We start from the raw sequence: 24618 nt of genomic DNA on the forward strand, positions 1-24618 counted from the left end.
AGGCAGATGTGGAATTTGTCCGTACAGGGTACGGGAAAGACGTGGTGAAGGTGCTGAGTGTCAAGAGAGAGGGGAACTATCATCACATCAAAGAGATCGAAGCTGACGTCCAGCTGACGCTGAAGTCACGGAAGGATTATATCCGTGGAGACAATTCCGATATCATTCCCACTGACACCATGAAAAATACCGTTCATGCCTTGGCGAAGCTCAGAGGGGTGAGTGTGGCCAGAACTTCTTCCTGACCTCTGACCCCGTGCCAGTGATCTCACTTTCGGGAACTCTATGATCCATGTTCTGTCTTCTATTTGCTTATTTTTTTAAAATTGTTTGCATGATTTGTTCTTTTTTAGCACGTTGGTTGTCTGTCAGTCTTTGTTGTGTGGGGGGTTTTCACGGATTCCATTGTATTTCTTTGTTTTGTGGCTGCCTGTAAGAAGATGGATCTGAAGGTTGTATATGGTGTACACACATCGTCTATGACATGCCAGTCCTGTGCCTGATGATAGGTGAGAGGTCGCAGTCCTTTTCCCATGGAGAAAAGATCAAAAATTAGCTTTCATAAACACAAGGAAGTCTGCAGATGCTGGAAATCCAGAGCAACACACACAAAATGCTGGAGGAACTCAGCAGGTCAGGCAGCATCTATGGAGATGAATGAACTGTTGACGGTTCAGCCTGAGACCCGCCCTCACCCCCACCCCCCAGTCAGGACTGGAAATGAAGTGTGAAGATGCCAGAATAAAAAGGTGGGTGGAGGGGAAGATTAGCTTTATTCGTCTCATTGAAAAAGTGTAAATTTTCAATGTATGGAGACCATTTTTTTTTACACAGAAAGTGGTGGGTGCGTGGAACACCATGCTAGTGGTGTTGGTAGAGGTTGATACATTAGGGACATTTAAGGAGCTCTTAGATGGGAACATAGAAGATAGAAAAATAGAGCGCATTGTAGGAAGTAAGGGCTAGATTTATCTAAGAGTAGGTATAAGGATAGCACAACATTGTGGGCCAACTCAAATCAGCGAGGATGTGCTGGGGCAGCCTGCAAGTATCGCCATGCTTCCAGTACCAAGATAGCATGTCCACAACGCACTAACCCTAACCCGTGTGTCTTTGGACTGTGGGAGGAAACCCACGTGGTCACGGAGAGAACATACCAACCCCTTATAGACTGTGGCAGGAATCGAACCCCAATCTTACAGTCACTACTGTAAAGTGTCACAATCATGCCATCCTCTGTGGTAGAGGTGGGCAGAATTATGGCATTTAAAAGGTACTTGGTGAGGAAAGGTTTGGATATAGGACTAACTCAGTTAGACAACTGGGTTCTGGAGGAGAGCATATCAAATCAAATCATTTAATTATCATTCGACCATAATAGATACAGCGAATGAAACAGTGTTCCTCAGAGGCCAGGGTGCAAAACTCACAAAATAGCACATTCAAAATGGTGAGCAAAGAAGCATATTCACAGAAAAACACACGCACGCGCGCGTGCGCACGCACACACACACACACACACACACACACACACACACACACACACACACACACACACACACACACACACACACACACACACACACACACACACACACACACACACACACACACACACTCAGTAAAAGAGTCCAAACTCGAGCCATCCAATGCTGCCAAAATCTGTAGAGGTCCACAACTGGGCTTGTCTTCTGCTGAGTAAACACATTTGTTGGAGGCAACACCAACTCCAGCCACTCGGCCCCCGGTGGAGCGCACCAGCTCCAATGCCTCTCTCCGGGCAGCTGTATGCAGGCGACACTGTGGCTGGAGGCCTAGTTCTTGCCACGACTGAGGCCATGCAACTCCCCCGCCATCCGCCCCTGCTCTCAGTCAATCAACCAGTGAATCGAACTCGCGGCATACCGCATTAACAATGTCCAAAAAGGGTCTTGTGATCACAGGAAGAGCAACCAAGAAGGTCACTCGCTATTAGACTGTACGCCTCCTTTGTCTAGGCCTGCAGCATGATGCACAGCTCCTTCACTTTCTCCACCAATCTTCAACTTGCTGATGGGGTAGACCTGCAGTACTTTAAGTTTTCCAAAGCACCACTTGTTCCATCTCATGCCCTGATATAATTAAATAAGACCATAAGATATTGGAGCAGAATTAGGCCATTTGGCCCATCAAGTCTGCTCCGCCACTTCATCATGGCTGATCCAATTTTCCACTCAGCCCCAATCTCCGGCCTTCTCCCCATATCCCTTCATGCCCTGACCCAACAAGAATCTATCAATCTCTGCTTTAAATACATATAAAGACTTGGCCTCCGCAGATGCCTGTGGCAATGAATTCCACAGATTCACCACTCTCTGGCTAAAGAAGTTCCTCCTCATGTCCATTCTAAAAGGACACCACTCTATTCTGAGGCTGTGTCCTCTGATCTTAGACTCTCCCACCACAGGAAACATCCTCTCCACATCCACTCATTTGAGGCCTTTCACCATTTGATAGGTTTCAATGAGGTCACCCCTCATTCTTCTGAATTCCAGTAAATACAGGCCCAGAGCCATCAAACACTCTTCACATGAAAAGCCATTCATAAATTATCTGTACAAACAGTATGCAGGTTTTTCGCTGTACAAGTGACAATAGTAAGCCAATTTATGCATTATGTTGGATAACGGAATGAAATGAGGAAAGACTCCTGTGTACATTGAAATGTCCTGTGTTGTCAGATTCGAACTATTGAAGAATTTGCGCTGGATATTTGCACCCATTTCCTGACGTCCTTCCATCAGGTTTCTCGGGCACAGGTCTACATTAAGGAGGTACCCTGGAGGCGCCTAGAGAAGGTAGATTAGCTTTATTTGTCACATGTAACCCAAACACCAAAACGTACAGAGAAATCTCTCGTTTGCGTCTACGACCAACACAGTCCAATGATGTGCTGGGAGCAGCCCGTAAGTGTTGCCACACTCCCAGTGCCGAGGTAACATGCCCACGAACTTACAAAGCTTACCCTGTATGTGGCAGAAAACCAGAGCACCCAGAGGAACGGAACCCCATGCCTTCACGGAGAGACCATACAAGTTCCTTAACAGGCAGTGGTGGGAACTGAACCTGGGTTGCTGATCACTGTAAAGTGTTGCACTACCATGCATGAGGGGACTAGGGCACTGGGGACACCCTATAATTTCATTATTTGCTCATCTCTATCCTGCCCACGTTCTGTGGATCCTTATCAAACCTTCTCACATTCCTCCGTGGGTTTCCTTCCCTCTCGTTCCGTAACATCCTCCAGGCTCACAGCTCTCTGATCTCAGTGCTCACCTGTTCCTTTCTAACTTTAATTGTCCACCACATACCTTAACCTGATTGAGTCACAGAGCTATATAGCATTAAGTACAGGCTCTTCGGCCCAACTGCTCAATGCTGAGCACCCAAACAGTCCCAGTTTCCTGCGGTCAGCCCATACCCCCCTGTGCCAATACCCCCCTGTGCTCTGTCATTCCATGGAAAGGGGAAGATTGTCACAGGTACATCCAAACATCGAAGCTCAGAGTGAGAAGCATCATCTGAGTCAACAACCAACACAGCCCACAAGCATCGTCATGCTTCTGTCACCAAAATAGCCTGCCCACGGCTGACCAACTCTAACCCAGATGTCTTTGGAGGGTGGCAGGAAACTGGAGCTCCCAGAGGAAACTATGCAGTCATGGGGAGAACGTACAGAGCCCTCTCAGACAGCGGAAGGAATTGAGCCCCAGTCTGTGACTCCAGCTCTAGTTAAACAATCCAAGTTTGTCCAAACTCTGGCCCTCCAATGCAGGCAGCATCCAGGTAAACCTCTTCTGTATGTTCTCCAAAGCCTCCACAACCTCCCTATAATGTATTGACCAGAACTGAACCCAATAATCCAGATGTGGCCAAAATAGAGTTCTCTAAAGATGCAACGTAACATCCTGACTCTGGACTCAATTAAGTATGTCGTATGCCTTTCTTATCGTCCCATCAACCCCATCAGGTTGAACTTGGATTGTCAGGAGGACAATAAATTCATTAAGGTATAGTTAACGGCTCTCGGTAACTAGCTGACCAGAACTAACACGGGCCCATTCCTTCCCCTAGGATGGACTGGAGCATGTTCACGCCTTCATTCATGGTGGAGACGCCACCCGTTTCTGTGTGGTTGAGGAGACCCAGAATGGTATGTTCCTACCCCCCGATCTGCTCAGGGTCTTACAGTCCGTTCAGTTTGGCTCGGCAGTGGACTACCTCTGACGGGAAGGGGAACGCTCAGTGTAGCCTGAGCAATGCTGTGATACTCAGCCCGTGTGGGGCGGCCTCTGTGAGCGGTTGATAAACATCACATACAAGGGAAAATCTGCCGATGCTGGAAATCCGAGCAACACACACAAAATGCTGGAGGAACTCAGCAGGCCAGGCAGCATCTAGGAAAAGAATTCAGTTGACGTTTCAGGCTGAAACCCTTCTGCAAGACTGGAGAAAAAAAGATTTTAAAGGTGGGGGGAGGGGAGAGAGAAGCACCAGGTGAGCTGGGAAGGAAATTGATATAAGAGACAGAAGGCCATGGGAAAAAGAAAAGGGGGGAGGAGCACTAGAGGGAGGTGATGGGCAGGCAAGGAGATAAGATAAGAGAGGGAAAAGGGGATGGGAAATGGTGAAGGGGGAAGGGAGATCAGTGGGGAGGGTCAAATAGATAAGGGAGTCATGTAGGGAGCAATCCCTGTGGAAAGCAGAAAGTGGAGGGCGAGTGTGGAGGGAAAGATGAGCTTGGTGGTGGGATCCCATTGGGTACGGTGGAAGTGTCGGAGAATTATGTGCTGGATGCAGAGGCTCATTCATCACCTGTTCCCAGGAGGCATGGCTCATAGGACATGGGACAGTACAGCACAGGAACAGGCCCTTCAGCCCACAATGTTGTGTCAAAACAATTCAATTTGTAATCAAATGGCCAACTAACTAATCCCCTTTGCCTGCACAACTTACGTATCCTTCCATTTTCCTACATTCATGTCTCTATCCAAACATTTCTTAAAAGTCCCTACAGTATCTGCCTCTACCAACATCCCAGGCAACACATTCCAGGCACCCACCACTCTCTGTGTAAAAGACCTGTCGCTCACATCTGCTTTGAAATTACCTCCTCTCATCTTCAATGCATGCCCTCTGGTATTAGACCATAAGAACGTAAGATAAAGGAGCAGAATTAGGACGTATGGCCCATTGAGTCTGCTCGGCCATTTCATCATGGCTGATCCAATTTTCCTCCTAGCCCCAGTCTCCTGCCTTTTCCTCCCTCCCATATCTCTTTGTGCCCTGACCAATCAAGGAACTATCAACCTTTGCTTAAATATACATATAGACTTGGACTCCATTGCTGTCTGTGGCAACGAATTCCACAGATTCACCACACTCCTCATCTTCCTTCCCATCCTCATTCTAAAAGGAAGCCCCTCTATTCTGAGGCAGTGTCCTCTAGCCATAGACCTTCCCACCATAGGAAACATCCTCAGAGCCATCGAATGCTCTTCATATGACAAGCCATTCAATCCTGGAACCATTTGTGTGAACCTCCTTTGAACCCTCTCCAGTTTCAGCACATCCTTTCTAAGACAAGGGGCCCAAAACTGCTCACAATACTCCCAATGAGGCCTCACCAGTGCTTTATAAATTCTCAACCTTATATCCTTGCTTTTATATTCTAGTCCTCTTGAAATGAGTGCTAACATTGCATTTGCCTCCTCACCATTGACTCAACCTGCAAATTAACCTTTAGGGAATCCTGCACAAGGACTTCCAAGTCCCTTTGCACCTCAGTTTTTTGTATTTTCTCTTCATTTAGAAAATGGTAATCCCTTTCATTACTTCTACCAAAGTGCATGACCATACACTTCCCAGCACTGTATTCCTTCTTTGTCATTCTCCCAATCTGTCTAAGTCCTTCTGTAGCCTTTATACTTACTCAAAACTATCTGTCCCTCCACCTATCTTCATATTGTCTGCAAACTTTGTAACAAAAGCATCAATTCCATCATCTAAATCATTGACATATAACGTAAAGACAATTGATCCCAACATAGACGCCTATGGAACACTAGTCACTGGTAGCCAACCAGAAAAGGCCCCCTTTGTTCCCATTCTTTGCCTCCTGCCGATCAGTCAATGCTTTATCCATGCTAGATTCTCTCCTGTAATACTATGGCCTCATAGCTTGTTAAGCAGCCTCATGTTTGGCACCTTTTCAGACTGTTTTCCAAGTAGAAAACAGCAACTGATCCTTCTTTGTCAATCCTGCTTGTTATTTCTTTAAAGCATTTCAACAGATTTGTCAGACAAGATTTTCCCTTGAGGAAACCATGTTGACTACAGCCTATTTTATCATGTGCTTCCAAGTACCCTGAGACCTCATCCTTCATAATTGACTCCAACATTGTCCCCACCACTGAGGTCAGACTCGCTAGCCTATAGTTTCCTTTCTTCTGCCTTCTCTCCCTTCTTGAAAAGTGAAACTTCCACCATACAGCTGGTGTTTCCACAGTGAAGACTGAAGCAAAATACTCATTCAGTTCATCTGTCATTTCCCTGTCCCACAATACTCCCTCTCCAACATCGTTTTCCAGTTGTCCGATATCCACTCTTGCCTCTCTTTTACACTTTATGCATTTGAAGAAACTTTTGGTATCCTCTTTAATATTATTGGCTAGTTTACTTAATCTTTACCTTCTTAATGGCATTTTTAGTTACGTTCTGTTGGGTTTTAAAAGCTTTCCAATCATCTAACCTTTGCTCTATTTTAAATCCTCTAACCTTTACTCTATTATGTCATCTCTTTGGCTTTTACGTTGGCTTTGACTTCTCTTGTTAGCCACAGTTGTGTCACCCTGCATTAGAATACTTCTTCCTCTTTGAGATATATATATATCCTGTGCCTTCTGAATTGCTTCCAGAAATTCCAGCCATTGTTGCTCTGCCATCATCCCTGCCAGTGTTCTTTTCTGATAAATTCTGGCAAACTCCTCTCTCATGCCTCTATAATTCCCTTTACTCCACTATATTAGACATTACAACCATACTGTCGGTCTACTCTATCTATGACTCTCAGATCTCCACTCAGACTCCACTGCTCCAGAGAAAACAACCCAATTTTGTCCAACCTCCTGTTATAGCACGTGCCCTCTAGCATCCAGGTAAACCTATTCTCACCCCCTCCAACCTCTCAATATCCTTCCTGTAATGGGGTGACCAGAACTGTATGCAATACTCCAGATGTGGCCCAACTAGAGTTTTATAAAACTGCAACATAACTTCCTGATTTTTGAACCTGCACACCTAGCTTCCTCTGTCTACAACACTCCCCAGGAAACCCTGTACTTATACCCCTTGCTCTGTCTGTTCTACAACACTCTTTAGGACACTCTCTCTGTTCTACTATACTCACCAGGACAACCTGTACCTATACCCTTCACTCTCTCTGTTTTACAATACTCCCCAGGCCACCGTGTACTTGCTGTGTTTCTAGGGATCTCTCAGTCCACCACTGATTCTTTATTACCCTTACTCTACGCTGGACTACAGGCTTAGCTGTGGAGTGGGCTTATCATTTTGCTTTACTCTTGACGTTCTTCTGTCAGGAACAGAAATCCTTCCTTTTGTTGATGATTAGCTCTACTATTTCATTGTCACTGTCATCAAACCGATCTTTGTTTTGCCTGGTCTTGTATCCAATGATTTTTTTACAAGTATCAAAGATGGTGGTCTTCAGTCTGGTCCAGTGTGCTTTGGGAATCTTTCAGTAAGGGCAGTCCGGAGATGTTGTATACTCGCCGTGTCTTCTTTAGGCTCTCGATGTTGAAACTGGGATGGCTCAGCTTCTTTTACACTCTACTCTCCGCATGATTTTGATGGACATTTGTGAGCAAATAAACTGTTGGTCTGTCCCGCCATCATCAGCATTGATCATGGCTCTTATATTCTTTACACCTCTGCGATCCTTCCTCCAAACAATGGCATAATCTATAAGATGCCAAGTCTTTGAACAGGGATGCATCCGTGAAGTTTTCACCTTTTTTTCTCTGATGGAACAGGGTGTTGGTGATGGTCAAGTCCTGTTCAGCACACTTGGACAGTAAGAGCACTCCACTGGAGTTGATGTTACCAACATCTTCCTTCCCAAATGTGCCTTTCCATGAGTCATTGCCCCTGCCGACTCTAGCACTGAAATGTCCAAGAAGAATGACCTTATTTTCCTTGGGAATACCTGATAGTATGTAGTCCAGGTCGGCATAGAATGTCTCCCTAACATCATCTGGTGAGTCTAGGGTTAGAGCGTGAGCACTCACAGCTGTAGCCATCTGGTTGTTAGCGAGCTGAAGGCGCATGGCCATGAGGCGTCCATTGAAGCCAACTGGCAATTCGGAAATGTGACTGATGATGCCGTTCATTATGGTGAATCCAACTCCGTGGATTCTGCGTTCATCTGCCGATCTCCCTACCCAGAAAAAGATGTAACCACCCTTCTTCTCCTCCTTGGCCAATCACACTTCAGAGAGAGTGGCAAAGACAATTCGGGATCTTTTCAGCTCTTTGAGGTGACGGCAGTACGCCTTTCAGGGTGATTGCTGGTTTCGCTCCCCGTAAGTGTCCGCACGTCCCAGGATCCAAATTCATATGCTTTTGTTTCACACCGCAGTATGGTGGTGTGGTGAACTACATATACCTGTCTGGACTGCTCCTGTGGCTCCTCCCACAGACCCCTGTATAAAGGCGACTGAGGCCTGTGCCCGGCCTCATTCTCCAGGATGTAGTGTTGTTCATTCTTCCAGTCAATAAAAGCCGTTATCTCGCTTCTTACGTCTCAGAGTGAGTTATTGATGGTGCATCAGGTGGTCCCGCTGGATGCGGTAATCCAGTCAGGAGTGAGGAGGCAGGCTATTTTCAGGGTACCTTTCCCATGAGGGGTGGGTCCGGAAGAGAGCTGCTCAGCCATGGGGCCAGCTGCCAGAAAGCACTGTCTGCCTCAGTCCAAGATCAAGTGCCAGGTTGCAGCTGGGAGCTCCCAGACTTCACTCTCTTGCTCCTGTCACTGCTTCCTGACCGCCACAAGTTGGCCGATCCGATTGCCAAGCCGGGAAAAATACCTAGGCGTGAGGCCTTTCAACGTGGGGGGGCTGATGCACAAGCAGCCACCTCACAGTCCTTGACAGAGAAAGGGCCAAAATCCAGTGGCATGGAGACCGAGACGATTGGGGGCCCTCTTCTGCTGCAGACTCCGACTTACCATAATCTCCTGCCTGCTTTACTGTTGAGGTCTTAGTTGCACCACACATCATCTGGATCCTCCCCCTTGCCTTTACCGCCAAGGGTGACCCTACCAGGAGCTAAACAGACAGCATCGCTCTCAGGATCTCAGGATCACACAAGTGTCTCCATCACCATAAGGTACAGTGCTCTGGACACCCTGTATAGGTTCTTCATGCTGGATCTATCTATTTATCTATCTACCTGTCTACCCGTCTGTCTGCCTGCCTGTCTATGTAGAGCAGAGAACAAGCTGTGCCACCAACCAACCCACTTATTTAACCCTAGCCTCATTACAGGACAATTGACGACACCAATTAACCTACTAACCCATACGTCTTTGGACTGTGGGAGGAAACCGGAGCACCAGGAGGAAATCCGTGTGGTCACAGGGAGAACATACAAACTCCTTACAGACTACGACAGAAATGAACTCCAAACTGTGCGTTCCCAAGCGGGAATAGCATTGCGCTCACCGCTACACTACCGTGGTGCTGCCTCCTTTTCAAGATGTCCTTAATGGTGGTGAGGTTAGTGGCCATAATGGAGCTGGCTGAGTCTACAATCTTCTACAGCTTTTCCTGATCCTGTGCATTGGAGTCTCTATACCAGACGATGATGCAACCAGTCAGAATGCTCTCCTCAAAGTGCTGGAGGAACTCAGCAGGCCAGGCAGCATCTATGGAAAAGAGTAAACAGTTGACTTTTCGAGACAAGACCCTTCATCCGTCATGCTTCCTGGCCTGATGAGTTCCTCCAGCATTTTTTGTGCATTGCCTGTATTTCCAGCATCTGCAGCTTTTCTTGTGTTTGATAATGCTCTCCACGGTACACCTGTCTAGATTTGATTATCTTTGGTGACTTACCAGATTACCTACTTTTGGTTTGCAGAGCCAGCCGTGATTCATTCTGGAATCAAGGACATGCAGGTGCTGAAGACAACGCAATCCGGGTTCGAGGGCTTCCAGAAGGACCGCTTCACCACACTGCCTGAAGTGAAGGATCGGATCTTCTCCACCGTTGTGTATGCCAAGTGGCGCTACAGCACGTCAAGGCCAATCAACTTTGATGCTGTCTGGTACATTGGTGTAACCAAAGCGCTGCTGTTGGTGGGGTTATTCAAGGCAACATCCCTCACATCAACCCCTCTCTCCTCGAATGTCCCGGCCACCGTGTCACTGGGATTGGGGATCACACATAGCCCTGCAAGGAACAAGGAGAGATTCCTTGGAATGATCATTGTGAACAGTTTTCAGCCCCTTATCTGAGAAAGGACGTGCTTGCATTGGAGAGGGTCCAGAGAGGGTTCACAAGAATGAACCCAGTTATGGTGTGAGGAGCGTTTGATGGCTCTGAGCCAGTACTCGCTGGAGTTTGGAAGAATGTGGGGGAGGGGGGAATCGCAATGAAACCTAACAATTATTAAAAGCCTGGATAGAGTGGACGTGGAGAGAATGTTTCCTTTCATGGCGGAGTCTAGGACCAGAGGGCACAGTTTCACAATAGGAGGACTTGTCTTAAGAACAGAGATGAGAAGGAATTTCTTAGCCAGAGGGTGGTGAGTCTATGGAATTCATTGCCACGGGTGGCTGTGGAGGCCAAGTCATTGGGTATAGAGCTCGAATAAGGCGATGTAACAGACTTTAACGTTTTAAACCAGCGAGGTGTTTGTTATGTCTCCCCGCTCACTGGGAAAACGGAGACACCTTTTTCTCCCTTATTGGGGAGAGAGAGAATCTGCACTATGTCGAAAGCCGGGTGAGACGCTAAGTCTTTGGGGTAACTGCAAGTCTGTGTCTTTGCTAATGCTTTGCTCATTCTCGAGTGCTCAGCGGCGGGTGGGGGGAGGGGGGATTGTTGCTCGCTGCCGCTTCCACGCGGGAGAGGGGGAGCTGGGGGGTACTTTGGGGTTCTTAGTTTATCTGTCGTTCATACTCTGGGGCACTTCTCTGTTTTTGCAGATGGTTGCGAAGAAAAAGCATTTCAGGATGTAGACTGTATACATTTCTCTGACATTGGACCTTTCAACCTTTGATATTTAAAGTGGAGGTTAATGGGGTCTTGATTAGTCAGGCAGCAATAGTCACGGGAGAAGGCAGGAGAATGGGATTGAGAAGGATAATAAATCAGACATGATGGAATGGTGGAACAGACACAATGGGCCAAATGGCCTGATTTTGCTCCTGTGTTTTATGGTGTGATGGTCTATGGTCTTACATTCAGAGTGATGGATGCCTGGAATGTGCAGTCAGGGATGGCGTTGGACACAGATACAACAGGGGCATTCAAGAGGTTTTCTTTCAGGCACATAAATGAGCAGAGATTGGAGGGAGAGGGAGGGATATGGACCATGTGGAGGCAGAAGAGATTGGGTGCCAGTAGCTCAGTCAGGTTTGTACAACGTCATGGGCGCCAGAAGTGTGGTGACCCTTGCACAATCATTGGGTGCAAAATGACGCATTTCTCCGTGGGTTTCAATGTTTGGATGTCCATGTGACTAACAGAGCTAAACTTCTGTCTTCTAAAGCTAAGGGTGTGCTGGGGGCAGCCCGCATGAGTCCCAGCACCAACATGGCATTCCCACAATGTTTGGCAGAACAACACAAACAACTACAAACCAAAACAACAACAACAAAACAAGCCCCCTTTCTCCACCCCACCCATTCACTCACACACAGACACACAGAGATGTAAATGGGAAACACACACAAAGTGCTGGAGGAACTCAGCAGGCCTTGTAGCATCTATGGAAATGAATAAACAGTCAATGTTTCAGGCCAAGAGCCTTCATCAGGACTGGGATGAAGGAGGAAGAAACCAGGACAAGAAGGTGGGGGGAGGAGAACAAACTGTCAGGTGATAGGTGAGACCAGGTGAGGGGGAAGTAGGGAAGGGGCGGTGAAATAAGAAGCTGGGAGTGTAAAACGTGAAGTGCTGAAAAAGGAGTCTGATAGGAGAGCGAAGGAGGAGGGGGAACCAGAGGAAGGTGGTAGACAGCTGTTGAGAAGAGAAGAGGCAAGAAGGGATCCAGAATGGAAAATGGAAAAAGAGAGAAGTTCAAAGTTCAAAATACTATTACTATCGAAGTTATTTATACCACATACAAACTTAAAATTCATCTTCTTGCAGGCAGCCACGAAACACAAACAAAGAATCCACAAAAAAAGCCCACAACAAAGATCAACAAACATCCAATATGCAAAAGAGGATAAATTGCACAAACTGTTAAAAAGAAGTCAACAAGCAGTACATGACCCACAGAGAACAGGGAGGGGGGTGGTGGGAGGAATTACTGGAAGCTGGAGAATTCAGTGTACGGTTAGAGGCTACCCAGACGTTGCTCCTCCCTGTGTGTCCACACATTTACCAGTAAGGGTTCTGCCTTTCACCACCCTAATGCCACTGGGGACCACGCAGCCTCTGAGAGAGTGGGAAAACGGAGGAAGCAGCTAACACTGAGTATATCGTTTCTCCTAGGAATACTGTGAAGGATTCCATCCTTGAGACGTTTGCCGGTCCCTATGATCGTGGAATCTACTCTCCGTCCATTCAGCACTCTCTCTATGAAGCTCAGTGTCTCAGTCTGAGCAGGGTTCCAGAGGTCAGTGCTTGTTCTCTGGAGTTGGGTTGGTTTCTCCCATCGTGAACCCCTGAGAACCCAATAAATCTGGACCAATCTTTCGTTCACTTACCTGCCCATGCTTTGGACCACTCCACTCTCAATAAGTAACCCAACCTCAACCATCAGTTGCCCTCTCTCCTCAACAACTTCTCTTGTGGACTAATCCTCACTGACGGACTCTCTATCAACAGGGTCATGGGAGTGACCCTGTTACTGGAATCATATTCTGTCTTCATTAACATAAGGGATTCTGTAGATGCTGGGAAACAGAAACAGTTTTAGATTTAATATCACTGGCATATGTTATGAAAATTGTTGATTTGCGGCAGCAGTACAGTGTAATGCATAATAATAAAAACCGCAAATTGCTATAAGAAATATATATTAAAAATTACATTAAATAAATAATGCAAAAAGAGAGCAAAAAATAGTAAGGCAGTGTGGAGATATGTCTCTACCAAAGGAGGTATAAGGCAGTGTGGAGATATGTCTCTACCAAAGGAGGTATAAGGCACTCCGTCCCTCCGCCAGCCTGCAGGGTGTAGGCATAGTACCTGCATAGCCCCCCCCCCCCCACACCGATCAGGGTCACGTGAAGCCACGGGAGCCGGTGGTGGATGACCGTATGAGCCGCTGGTGCATATCGTAAGTGCTGGTTATGTGACCACTGACACCAGGCAGACAATCTCTGAAGACTGTTGACAATGGCTGGGGTCACCTATCTTGTAAAGACACTGCCCAGAAGAAGGCAATGGCAAACCACTTCTGTAGAAAAATTTGCCAAGAACAGTCATGGTCATGGAAAGACCAAGATCACCCATGTCATGCAACACAGCACTTAATGATGATGAGTTCCATTATGAACATTGTCCATTCAGAAATGTGATGGTGGAGGGGAAGATGTTCCTGAAACATTGAGTGTGTCTTTGGGCTCCTGTACCAACTCCATGATGGTAGCAATGAGAAGAGGGCATGTCCTGGGTGATGGGGGTCCTTATTGATGGACACTGCCTGATGCATATTGGTGGAAATCTTGAGCAACACACACAAAATGCAGAAGGAACTCAGCAGCATCTATGAAGAGGAATATACCGTCACCATTTCAGGCTGAAATCTTTCATCAAGATGGCCAGTTTCAGCCCGAAACACCAACTGTTTGTTCCCTTCCATCGACGCTGCCTGACCTGAGTTCCTCCAGCATTTTGTGTGTGTTGCTATATTCTATCTTCATCACATTCTTCCTTTGATCAGTCTCCAAACCTCCAAACCAACCAAACCACTAACCTGTATGACTTTGGAGAAACTGGAGCACCCAGTGGAAACCCATGTGGTCATGGGGAGAATGTGCTAACTCCCAAACAGGCAGTGGTGGGAATTGAACCCCAGGTCTCCTGTACTGTGTAATTGAACCCGGCTGCTGGCTCTGTAACAGCCTTGTGCTAATGGTTACGTTAACATGCCAACCTTATTAAAGCATTGTTTCTTCATCTTTGAATCCCAATTTCTCCTTCTAGAATCCTTAACTTTTTTAGCTAACAAGAAGCACACAACCCTCTGCAACAGAACATCACTGTCCCTGTACTCGATGCCCGGACCAATGAAGGCCAGCTTGCCAAAAGGCTTCTTCACCACCCTATCACCTGTGACTAGGAAACTATGTATTTGTACCCTTAGGTCCTTCTGTCCTACAACACTCCCCAGGGACCTCCAGTGTAGGACTGCTGCAAAAATGAGAGCTTGATGGTTGGCAGGTTTCATAGCCAGGGGAGGTAGTGGGGATGAGCTCCCACTACTTATTAAATGTCCCCAATGGCGTACGTCCCAATTAACCACTGACAACCAAGTCCAGCTCCTGGCCTTCACGTGTGGCTTAGCTACTAAGCCCAGCGGAATCGTTTCTACTGACAGGTGAAGGGCAAAAGGAGGCTACTGGTGGCTTAAGACCAGTTGCTTTGGGCAGATGGGGTTTGTCAGCTGTGATTGGCAGCTCATCTAGAAGGAAAACTCTGAGTTCGAAGCTCTGCTGCCTCTCTACCCACTCATGGGGAAGGCTCTGGGAGCAAACCCAGAGGGAAAATTCCTGAGGTGGAGTTGCTAAGGCAGTCCTACACTGAGTTCAACACTGAATGGCAACTCCTGTAACGCTGCTGGTGCCAAACCGTGTTGGTCTCTGCCGTTTCTTTGGGTTCATTAGCTGCATGGGGAGGCAGAGACTGTTACGTAGGCAACAGCTTTCTCTCCATGACAGCTAGGACATAACATCCATGGTTGACCCCGGCCAATGGAGGTCCTCCTCTGATGGATAGGATGGACTTGATGGACTGAAGGACCTTTTCCTGTGATGCATCACTCTGTGATCAAATTGGTCCTCACCCCCGGTGCAGTTTGTGTGGAGTTAGCAAACTCCCCCAGTTCCCCTAGGTTCTCCAGTTTCCTTGCATGCCCCATGGATTGTTAGTGAGTATGGCTGTATGTGGTGTGGAGGGGGAGGGTGTTGAAATACCAGTGGGAAGTCAATGGGCAGGTGTGGGGGAACAGGATATAGGGAATTGTGTGGGAGAACAAGACTGATGGAAATGTGCTGAGAGCTAGCATGGATTTGATGGGCGAAGTGGCTTCCCCATGTGGCATGTAGTCAACTAAATATGAGAACGTAGACAAATTTTAAAGTTCAAAGTAAATTTATTATCAAAGTACATATATGTAACCATATACAACCCTGAGATTGATTTTCTTGTGGGCATTCACAATAACTCCAAGAAACACAATAGAATCGATGAAAAACTGCACACAAGGAGACGGACAAACAACTAGTTGCAAAAGACAACAACTTGTGCAAATACAAAAAGAAAAATAAGCCATAATGATAATTAATTAATGAGCAATAAATATTGAGAACGTAAGATGAGGAGTCCTTGAAAATGTCCATAGTTTTTGGGAACAGTTCGGTGTTGGAGTAAGTGACATTATCCCTCTTGGTTCAGGAGCCTGATGGTTGAGGGGTAATAACAGTTTCTGAACCTAGTGGTGTGGGTCCTGAGGCTCCTGTACCTCTTTCCTGATGGCAGTATTGAGAAGAGAGCATGGCCTGGGTGGTGGGGGTCCCTGATGACAGATGCTGCTTTCCTGTAATAGCACTCCACGTAGATGTGTTCAATGGTGGAGAGGGCTTCACCCACTTTTTGTGGGATTTTCCATTCAAGCGCATTGGTGTTTTAATCCCAAACTGGAATTCATTTCAGAAAGAGGATAAAAATGAGAAGTGCAGCTTCATGATGTGGTTACCATGAGAAAATAAACACCTTTTTAAATGGAGTTTAACAAAATCCTGGAATTGCGGATGTTCCCCGAGTCGGAAAGCAACTTTAGGAGCTCTGATCGGATGTGGATCTAATATAGAACATAGAATAGTACAGCACAGTACAGGCCTTTGGCCCACAATGTTGTGCCGACCCTTAAACCCTGCCTCCCATATAACCCCCCCACCTTAAATTTCTCCATATATCTGTCCAGTCGTCTCTTAAATTTTAAGTGCTGTAATACGGTGTTTAATCTAGGAAGACATACACTGCCAGCTGTAACACTTACCTTTGTGTGTCTCTGTTTTTCAGATGGAAGAGATTGAAATAGTTATGCCAAATAAGCATTACTTCACAATTGATATGACAAAGTTTGGGATTTCAAACAATAATGAGGTGAGTGTTGGGATCTGATGTTTTTAATCGAAGGTTCTTTCACAAGTCAGGAAAGAGGCAAAAAACTTGCTGTTTCATGATTACTTTATTATGTGTTAATACAACAAAGAACAGTTTTAAATGGGCAGTAACAGGACCGGATGCTAATGAGTGAAGAGATAGAGAAGCAAAAAGAAAGAGGGCACCATAGATACTCCATAGATAAGAAACTTCCATTCAAATTCATAGATAAGAGTCCACCAATCAGATAGCTCCTATTCAAATAAGACAACACTGAAGAAGGTTCCAGAATCATACAAATATATCCACCAGGGATATACTGGACAATTGTATATACATACTATGACCACTAGGGAACATACAAAACAATTACATGTAGTTATAAAAAATGCAATCAGGCATAAATTGTTAAATTGCAAACAAAATAACAATTAAGCGGTCTAATCCAACATGAGTCTGACGTGTTCTATCGGAAAGAGTGAGCTAAATTCCTGGTGACAGCAACAAGCTCACTGGATTCATCAAATCTGTACAGACTCCTTAATGTCAGACCTTGTGGTCTTAATGAAGTGCGCGACAGCTTCGACGTGGCTCGGTACATTGTACGTTGTTGGGTGTAAAAATATATGTTATAAAAGCAGTGTGTCATCTGAAATGCCACAGTTCTATAAATTAAATCCAGCATGTAAGATAACAATGCAATTTGATCATAATGAGTACAAATTTCAGAAGTACCAGCAGGGCCATTCGACCTAAGGCAGTTAAGGATTCAAGATCATTTAATGTAATTTCCAGTACACAAGTGTAAAGGAGAATTAAATAATAATTACTCTGGATCCAACGGAACACAAAAAACACAATAAGATAAAGAACACAATGACAATAAAAACACAATAAATATATAGATATATATATATATGAAAATATATATAATTGTGAAAAAAATATGTGAAATGTGAAATACAGAATTTGATTATATGTCTATACAGTGACGCTAGGCACAGGAATGTCTGGACATAAGGTGACTGACAGGAAATGATAAAGTAATGGTGGTTGGGAGTGTGGAGGGGTGGGTTACTGAGTGGAGAAGTTGATCAGCCTAACTGCTTGGGGAAAGGAACTGTTTTTGAGTTTGCTGGTCTGGTTATAATGAATTCATTTAACTGCAGCTGTTGGAAATCTGAAATGAAATCAAAGTGCCATTGAAGACACAGCAGGTCGGGCAGCTTCTGTGGAGAGAGTAATGAGGTGAAAACATCTAACTCAGAAATAGGGTTGGAATCAGATTTATTATCTCCGATTTATATAGAATGTATAGAACCAGTATTTGCCCTTCAGCCCACAATTTTGTGCTGTCATTATTCCCCCCCCTCCCCACCAATTCCCATCAACTCACCCCAGATTCCAGCCCTCACCCACACACTGGGGACAATTTACAGTGGCCAATTAAAACTGCACAACACCTGCAGAATCCCTTGTATCATAGAACACTACAGCACGGTACAGGCCCTTCAGCCCACAGAGCTGTCCTGACCTTTTAACCTACTCTAAGATCAATCTAACCCTCCACTCCCACAAAGCCCTCCATTTTTCTATCATCCGTGTGCCTAACTAAGAGTCTCCTAAATGCCCCCAGTGTATCTGCCTCTAGCAGCACTCCGGGCACGGCACCCTACCCTACTCTCTCTGGAAAACTCACAAGAGGCAGGAAGTTTGTTGTTTTGTGGAGTAGTACAGTGCGAAGACATAAAAATGCTATAAATCACAAAATAAATAAGCAGGTCAAAAGGGAATAATAAGGTAGCATTTATGGGTTCAGAGTGTAGAGGAAAGACCCTTCATAGATGGAGTGGCCAGCTAAAGACTTTCTCCCAGGGCCGATGTGGCTAATACAATTGAGCATAATTTTAAGGTGTTTGGTGGGAAGTATAATGGGGCGTGTCAGAGGTAGCTTTTTTTTTGCACAGAGAAAGATAGATGCATGGAACTCCCAGCCGTGGAACTAGAGGCAGATACATGAGGGACATTTAAGAAACTCTTAGATAGGCACGTGGCTGATAGAAAAATGGAGGGCTATGTCGGAGGGAAGGGTTAGATTGATCTTCGAGTAGGTTAAAAGGTTGGCACAACATTGTCTGGGTTCTGAAGGGAGTACATGGAAAGGTACAGCACAGAAACAGGCCTTTCAGCCCACTACACCAATGCCAACCATGATGCCAATTCAATCTGCTCAGTGGCTGCACCTGGCCAATATCCCCCCATTTCGTGTCTGGTTCCTTTGCCTGTATCTTTTAGAATTGATTTTAAAGTTCTCTTCCTTGTCTTTAAAGCTCTTAATGATCTAGAACTGGGTTACATCACAATGGGATACATTTGTTTTACAATCCTGCTCGAGCTCTCAGTTCCTCTTCTGCTGCTCTCTTGAAATTAAACGATCTCCCTCAAAAGATAATTGGCAGGTCAGCTTTTCTGACCTATGTTCCTAAACTGTGGAATTCAATACCTAAAACTGTAAGGGATGCAGACTCAGTTGATAATTTTAGGCACTAGCTCAAAACTGATTTATTTAACCTTGCTTTTAACTGAAATTCATGTCTTCTAGTTTCATTTTGATTTTTATCTTGACATTTGCACTTTATCCCAGTGTAAAGCACTTTGAACTACATCATCTATGTGATACGTGCTTGATAAAGTTATTATTATCATTATTTTTTTCCTTCTTAGCTCAAGCTGGTAAAACCTGAGGTACAGGCATAGCCAAGCACACTCATTTCTCAAGTGCTAGGAACTTCCGGACTGCTGTAGTGGTGTTTAGTATTGTGGCTTTCAATACTGGGTAACTGTTGATGAAGATTTTCCTTTATGTTGTCATGTTGGTCCCAAGTTCTGTAACGTGGTAGTATACACGCACATTGAATGTGTTTACTTCTAATGACCATTTCATGTGTGTCTTTCTTATCTTAACTGCTTGAGTGGTGGCAGTTGTAAGTGAACTGCTCCCCTGAGCAGCACTTGTAGCAGTCACAGCCTGTGGCGTTGAGGGGCTACTCCGAATGCTGGCAGTACCTCTCTTGGGTTTCCCGGTGCCCACCCGCCTATTCAGCAGTGCACCGCTAGCGGTTTGCTTACCGTCCTGCACAGCGCTCGCTCCAGGCATGTCCTGGCGATTCCCGGGCAGCGGCTGTATCACTCTGTTCCGTAGACCTCTCTCCATTTCTAAAGTGAAAAGGTATTGCTTTTTATTCCTAACGTGGAGAAAAGACACTGACCTGAACACCACCCAATCTGGGTACAAGACGTGCCTGGATGTTATTATTATTAATGACTAGTTTCTTCATCCATAGAAGCTGCTTCACCTGCTGGGTGTTTCTAACACTGAGAGTTTCATTGTATGCCTGAATGTTCTGGTGATAAATAAACTTGAATCTTGAATCTGTGAAAGGCTGTTACCAATTAAGTGAATTCAATTAACTCACTCTAACACTGATGTCTGTTATTTACCTCCTGTAGGTTCTGCTGCCGACGGATAATCCGTATGGGAATATTACAGGAAGTGTACGGAGGAGATTTGCATCCAAGCTGTAGAAAATGCCCTATTGGAGATGGTGCTAATCATGCATGCAGCAGAAATAACCACCGCTGTAGCCGTGTAATTGAAATGTTCTGAATAAATGCAATAAAAATGTAAACCTTGTTTGGGGTATGGTGAGCAGTCTTGGGCCCCCTATCTAGGAAAGGATGCCCTGACATTGGAGAGGGTTCAGATGAGATTCACGAGAATGATTCTGGGAATGAAAGGGTTAACGTAGGAGGAGCATTTGAGGCCTCTGGGTTTGTACTCGCTGGAGTTTCAAAGAATGATGGGGGGATCTCATTACAATCTATTGAGTATGGAAAGCCCTGGACAGAATGGTCATGGTCATGGAGAGGATGTTTCCTGTAGAGGGGGAGTCCAGGACCAGAGCGCACAGCCTCAGAATAGAGGGACATTCATTTAGAACTGGGTTAAGGAGGAATTTCTTTAGCCAGAGAGACATGAATCTGTAGAATTCATTGTCACTCCACGCTTCCCTTGCCTTTGAAACAGCAAATATCTTTTCACAAAGTTTTCTCATTAAAAACGCTTTCAGATCGGGAGATTTACAACATAGAAAACCTATGCCAAACATATACTTACTTCAGAAATCACCCAGGGTTACCCGTAGCCCACTAATTTTCTAAGCTCCATGTACCTATCCAGGAGTCTCCAGGAGTCCAGGAGTCCTATCTTGCAAATAGGCGGATTTCCTGGCCCCCGAGATAACTGTCTGGGCCGCATCTTTCCGCCAAGAATGATAGAGCGCTTGAATGTGAGCGTATTGAGCCCGCCGCTCAGCCTTTTGCCCCAGCCCCGCTAACTTCCCTCCCCTCCTATATCGCAGAACTGTGGGTTTCCAGCAGATGGAAAAATATCGGAGGGCGTGCTCCTCCAGACGTTGAATGGCATCACATGGGGCTAACCTTCCTGTCCTAAGGTGCCCTATCACATCCACCTCCACCACCACCACCGGCAGCCCATTCCACTCACTCACCACTCTCTGCGTAAAAAAATTTACACCGAATATCTCCTCTGTACCTACTTCCAAGCACCTTAAAGCTGTATCCTCTCGTGCTAGCCATTTCAGCCCTGGGGAAAAGCTTCTGATTATCCACACAATCAATGCCTCTCATCATCTTACAGGTCACCTCTCATCCTCCGTTGCTCCAAGGAGAAAAGGCCGAGTTCACTCAACCTATTCTCATAAGGCATGCTCCCCAACCCAGGCAACATCATTGTAAATCTCCTCTGGACCCTTTCTATGGTTTCCACATCCTTCCTGTAGTGAAGTGACCAGAACTGAGCACAGTACCCCAAGCGGGGTCTGACCAGGGTCCTATATAGCTGCAACATTACATCTCGGCTCCTAAACTCAGTCCCACGGTTGATGAAGGCCAATGCACCGTATGCCTTCTTAACCAGAGAGTCAACCTGCTCAGTAGCTTTGAGTGTCCTATGGACTCAGACCCCAAGATCCCTCTGATCTTCCACACTGCCAAGAGTCTTACCATTAACACTATATTCTGCCATCATATTTGACCTACCAAAATGAACCACTTCACACTTATCTGGGTTGAATTCCATCTGCCACTTCACAGCCCAGTTTTGCATTCTATCAATGTCCTGCTGTAACCTCTGACAGCCCTCCACACTATCCACAACACCCCCAACCTTTGTGTCATCAGCAAATTTACTAACCCATCCCTCCACTTCCTCATCCAGGTCATTTATTTAAAAAATCACAAAGAGTAGGGATCCCAGAACAGATCCCTGAGGCACACCACTGGTCACCAACCTCCATGCAGAATATGACCCATCTACAACCACTCTTTGCCTTCTGTGGGCAAGCCAATTCTGGATCCACAAAGCAATGTCCCCTTGGATCCCATGCCTCCCTACTTTCTCAATAAGCCTTGCATGGGGTACCTTGTCCAATGCCTTGCTAAAATCCATATACACTACATCTACTGCTCTACCTTCATCAATGTGTTTTCCCACATCCTCAAAAAATTCAATCAGGCTTGTAAGGCACAACCTGCCCTTGACAAAACCATGCTGATTATTCCTAATCATATTATGCCTCTCCAAATGTTCATAAATCCTGCCTCTCAAGATCTTTTCCATCAATTTACCAACCACTGAATTAAGACTCACTGGTCTATAATTTCCTGGGCTATCTCTACTCCCTTTCTTGAATAAAGGAACAACATCCACAACCCTCCAATCCTCCGGAACCTCTCCCATCCCCATTGATGATGTAAAGATCATTGCCAGAGGCTCAGCAATCTCCTCCCTCACCTCCCACAGTCATTGGCTGTAGGACCATACAGGCCAATGGGCCTACAATGTTGAGCTGACCTTTTTTGGCACAGTTCAACACTTACTAGATGGGCCAAAAGGCCTGCTTCTGTGCTGTTGTACACTGTGAGTCTATAACTAATTTTGGAGTACAGCAGCTGGGATATTGTCCTGCTCTGTACATAGTTCATAGAAACATAGAAAATAGGTGCAGGAGTAGGCCATTCGGCCCTTCGAGTCTGCACCACCATTCAGTATGATTATGGCTGATCATCCAACTCAGAACCCTGTACCTGCTTTCTCTCCATACCCCCCCCCGATTCCTTTAGCCACAAGGGCCATATCTAACTTCCTCTTAAATATAGCCAATGAACTGGCCTCAACTGTTTCCTGTGGCAGAGAATTCCACAGATTCACCGCTCTCTGTGTGAAGAAGTTTTTCCTCATCTCGGTCCTAAAAGGCTTCCCCTTTATCCTTAAACTGTGACCACTCGTTCTGGACTCCCCCAACATCGGAAACAATCTTCCTGCATCTAGCCTGTCCAATCCCTTTAGAATTTTATATGTTTCAATAAGATCCCCCCTCAATCTTCTAAATTCCAGTGAGTATAAGCCTAGTCGATCCAGTCTTTCTTCATATGAAAGTCCTGCCATCCCAGGAATCAATCTGGTGAACCTTCTTTGTACTCCCTCTATGGCAAGAATGTCTTTCCTCAGATTAGGGGACCAAAACTGCACACAATATTCTAGGCACGGTCTCACCAAGGCCTTGTACAACTGCAGTAGAACCTCCCTGCTCCTGTACTCAAATCCTTTTGCTATGAATGCCAACATACCATTTGCCTTTTTCACCGCCTACTGTACCTGCATGCCCACCTTCAATGACTGGTGTACAATGACACCCAGGTCTCATTGCACCTCCCCTTTTCCTAATCGGCCACCATTCAGATAATAATCTGTTTTCCTGTTCTTGTAATCAAAGTGGATAACCTCACATTTATCCACATTAAATTGCATCTACCATGAATTTGCCCACTCACCTAACCTCTCCAAGTCACCCTGCATCCTCTTAGCATCCTCCTCACAGCTAACACCGCTGCCCAGCTTCGTGTCATCCGCAAACTTGGAGATGCTGTATTTAATTCCCTCGTCTAAATCATTAATATATATTGTAAACAACTGGGGTCCCAGCCCTGAGCCTTGTGGTACCCCACTAGTCACTGCCTGCCATTCTGAAAAGGTCCCGTTTACTCCCACTCTTTGCTTCCTGTCTGCCAACCAGTTCTCTATCCACATCAATACCATACCCCCAATACCGTGTGCTTTAAGTTTGCACACTAATCTCCTGTGTGGGACCTTGTCAAAAGCCTTTTGAAAATCCAAATATACCACATCCACTGGCTCTCCCCTATCCACTCTACTAGTTACATCTTCAAAATATTCTATAAGATTCGTCAGACATAATTTTCCTTTCACAAATCTATGCTGACTTTGTCCGATGATTTCACCTCTTTCCAAATGTGCTGTTATCACATCTTTGATAACCGACTCTAGCATTTTCCCCACCACCGATGTCAGACTAACCGGTCTATAATTCCCCGGTTTCTCTCTCCTTTTTTAAAAAATGGGGTTACATTGCCACCCTCCAATCCTCAGGAACTAATCCAGAATCTAAGGAGTTTTGAAAAATTATCACTAATGCATCCACTATTTCTTGGGCTACTTCCTTAAGCACTCTGGGATGCAGACCATCTGGCCCTGGGGATTTATCTGCCTTTAATCCCTTCAATTTACCTAACACCACTTCCCTACTAACATGTATTTCCCTCAGTTCCTCCATCTTACTAGACCCTCGGTCCCTTACTATTTCCGGAAGATTATTTATGTCCTCCTCAGTGAAGACAGAACCAAAGTAGTTATTCAATTGGTCTGCCATGTCTTTGTTCCCTATGATCAATTCACCTGTTTCTGACTGTAAGGGACCTACATTTGTCTTGACCAATCTTTTTCTTTTCACATATCTATAAAAGCTTTTACAGTCAGTTTTTATGTTCCCTGCCAGCTTTCTCTCATAATCTTTTTTCCCTTTCCTAATTAAACCCTTTGTCTTCCTCTGCTGG

General features: G+C 45.6%; 1 protein-coding gene across 1 annotated transcript in view; it reads left to right on the plus strand.

The window, feature by feature from the left end:
• uox (urate oxidase) overlaps positions 1-20317 on the plus strand; it is a 32684-nt gene extending 12367 nt beyond the window's left edge. Inside the window, exons 2-8 of the mRNA XM_073062536.1 lie at positions 3-218; positions 2721-2837; positions 4114-4192; positions 10198-10384; positions 12784-12907; positions 16540-16623; positions 20134-20317. Coding sequence (XP_072918637.1) covers positions 3-218; positions 2721-2837; positions 4114-4192; positions 10198-10384; positions 12784-12907; positions 16540-16623; positions 20134-20208 — 882 coding nt within the window. The 3' untranslated portion in view covers positions 20209-20317. The remainder of the gene's footprint in view (positions 1-2; positions 219-2720; positions 2838-4113; positions 4193-10197; positions 10385-12783; positions 12908-16539; positions 16624-20133) is intronic.
• The last annotated feature ends 4301 nt before the right edge of the window (positions 20318-24618 follow it).

The sequence above is a fragment of the Hemitrygon akajei genome, chromosome 12 (genome assembly GCF_048418815.1).
Source record: "Hemitrygon akajei chromosome 12, sHemAka1.3, whole genome shotgun sequence".
In the NCBI taxonomy this organism is placed as follows: domain Eukaryota; kingdom Metazoa; phylum Chordata; class Chondrichthyes; order Myliobatiformes; family Dasyatidae; genus Hemitrygon; species Hemitrygon akajei.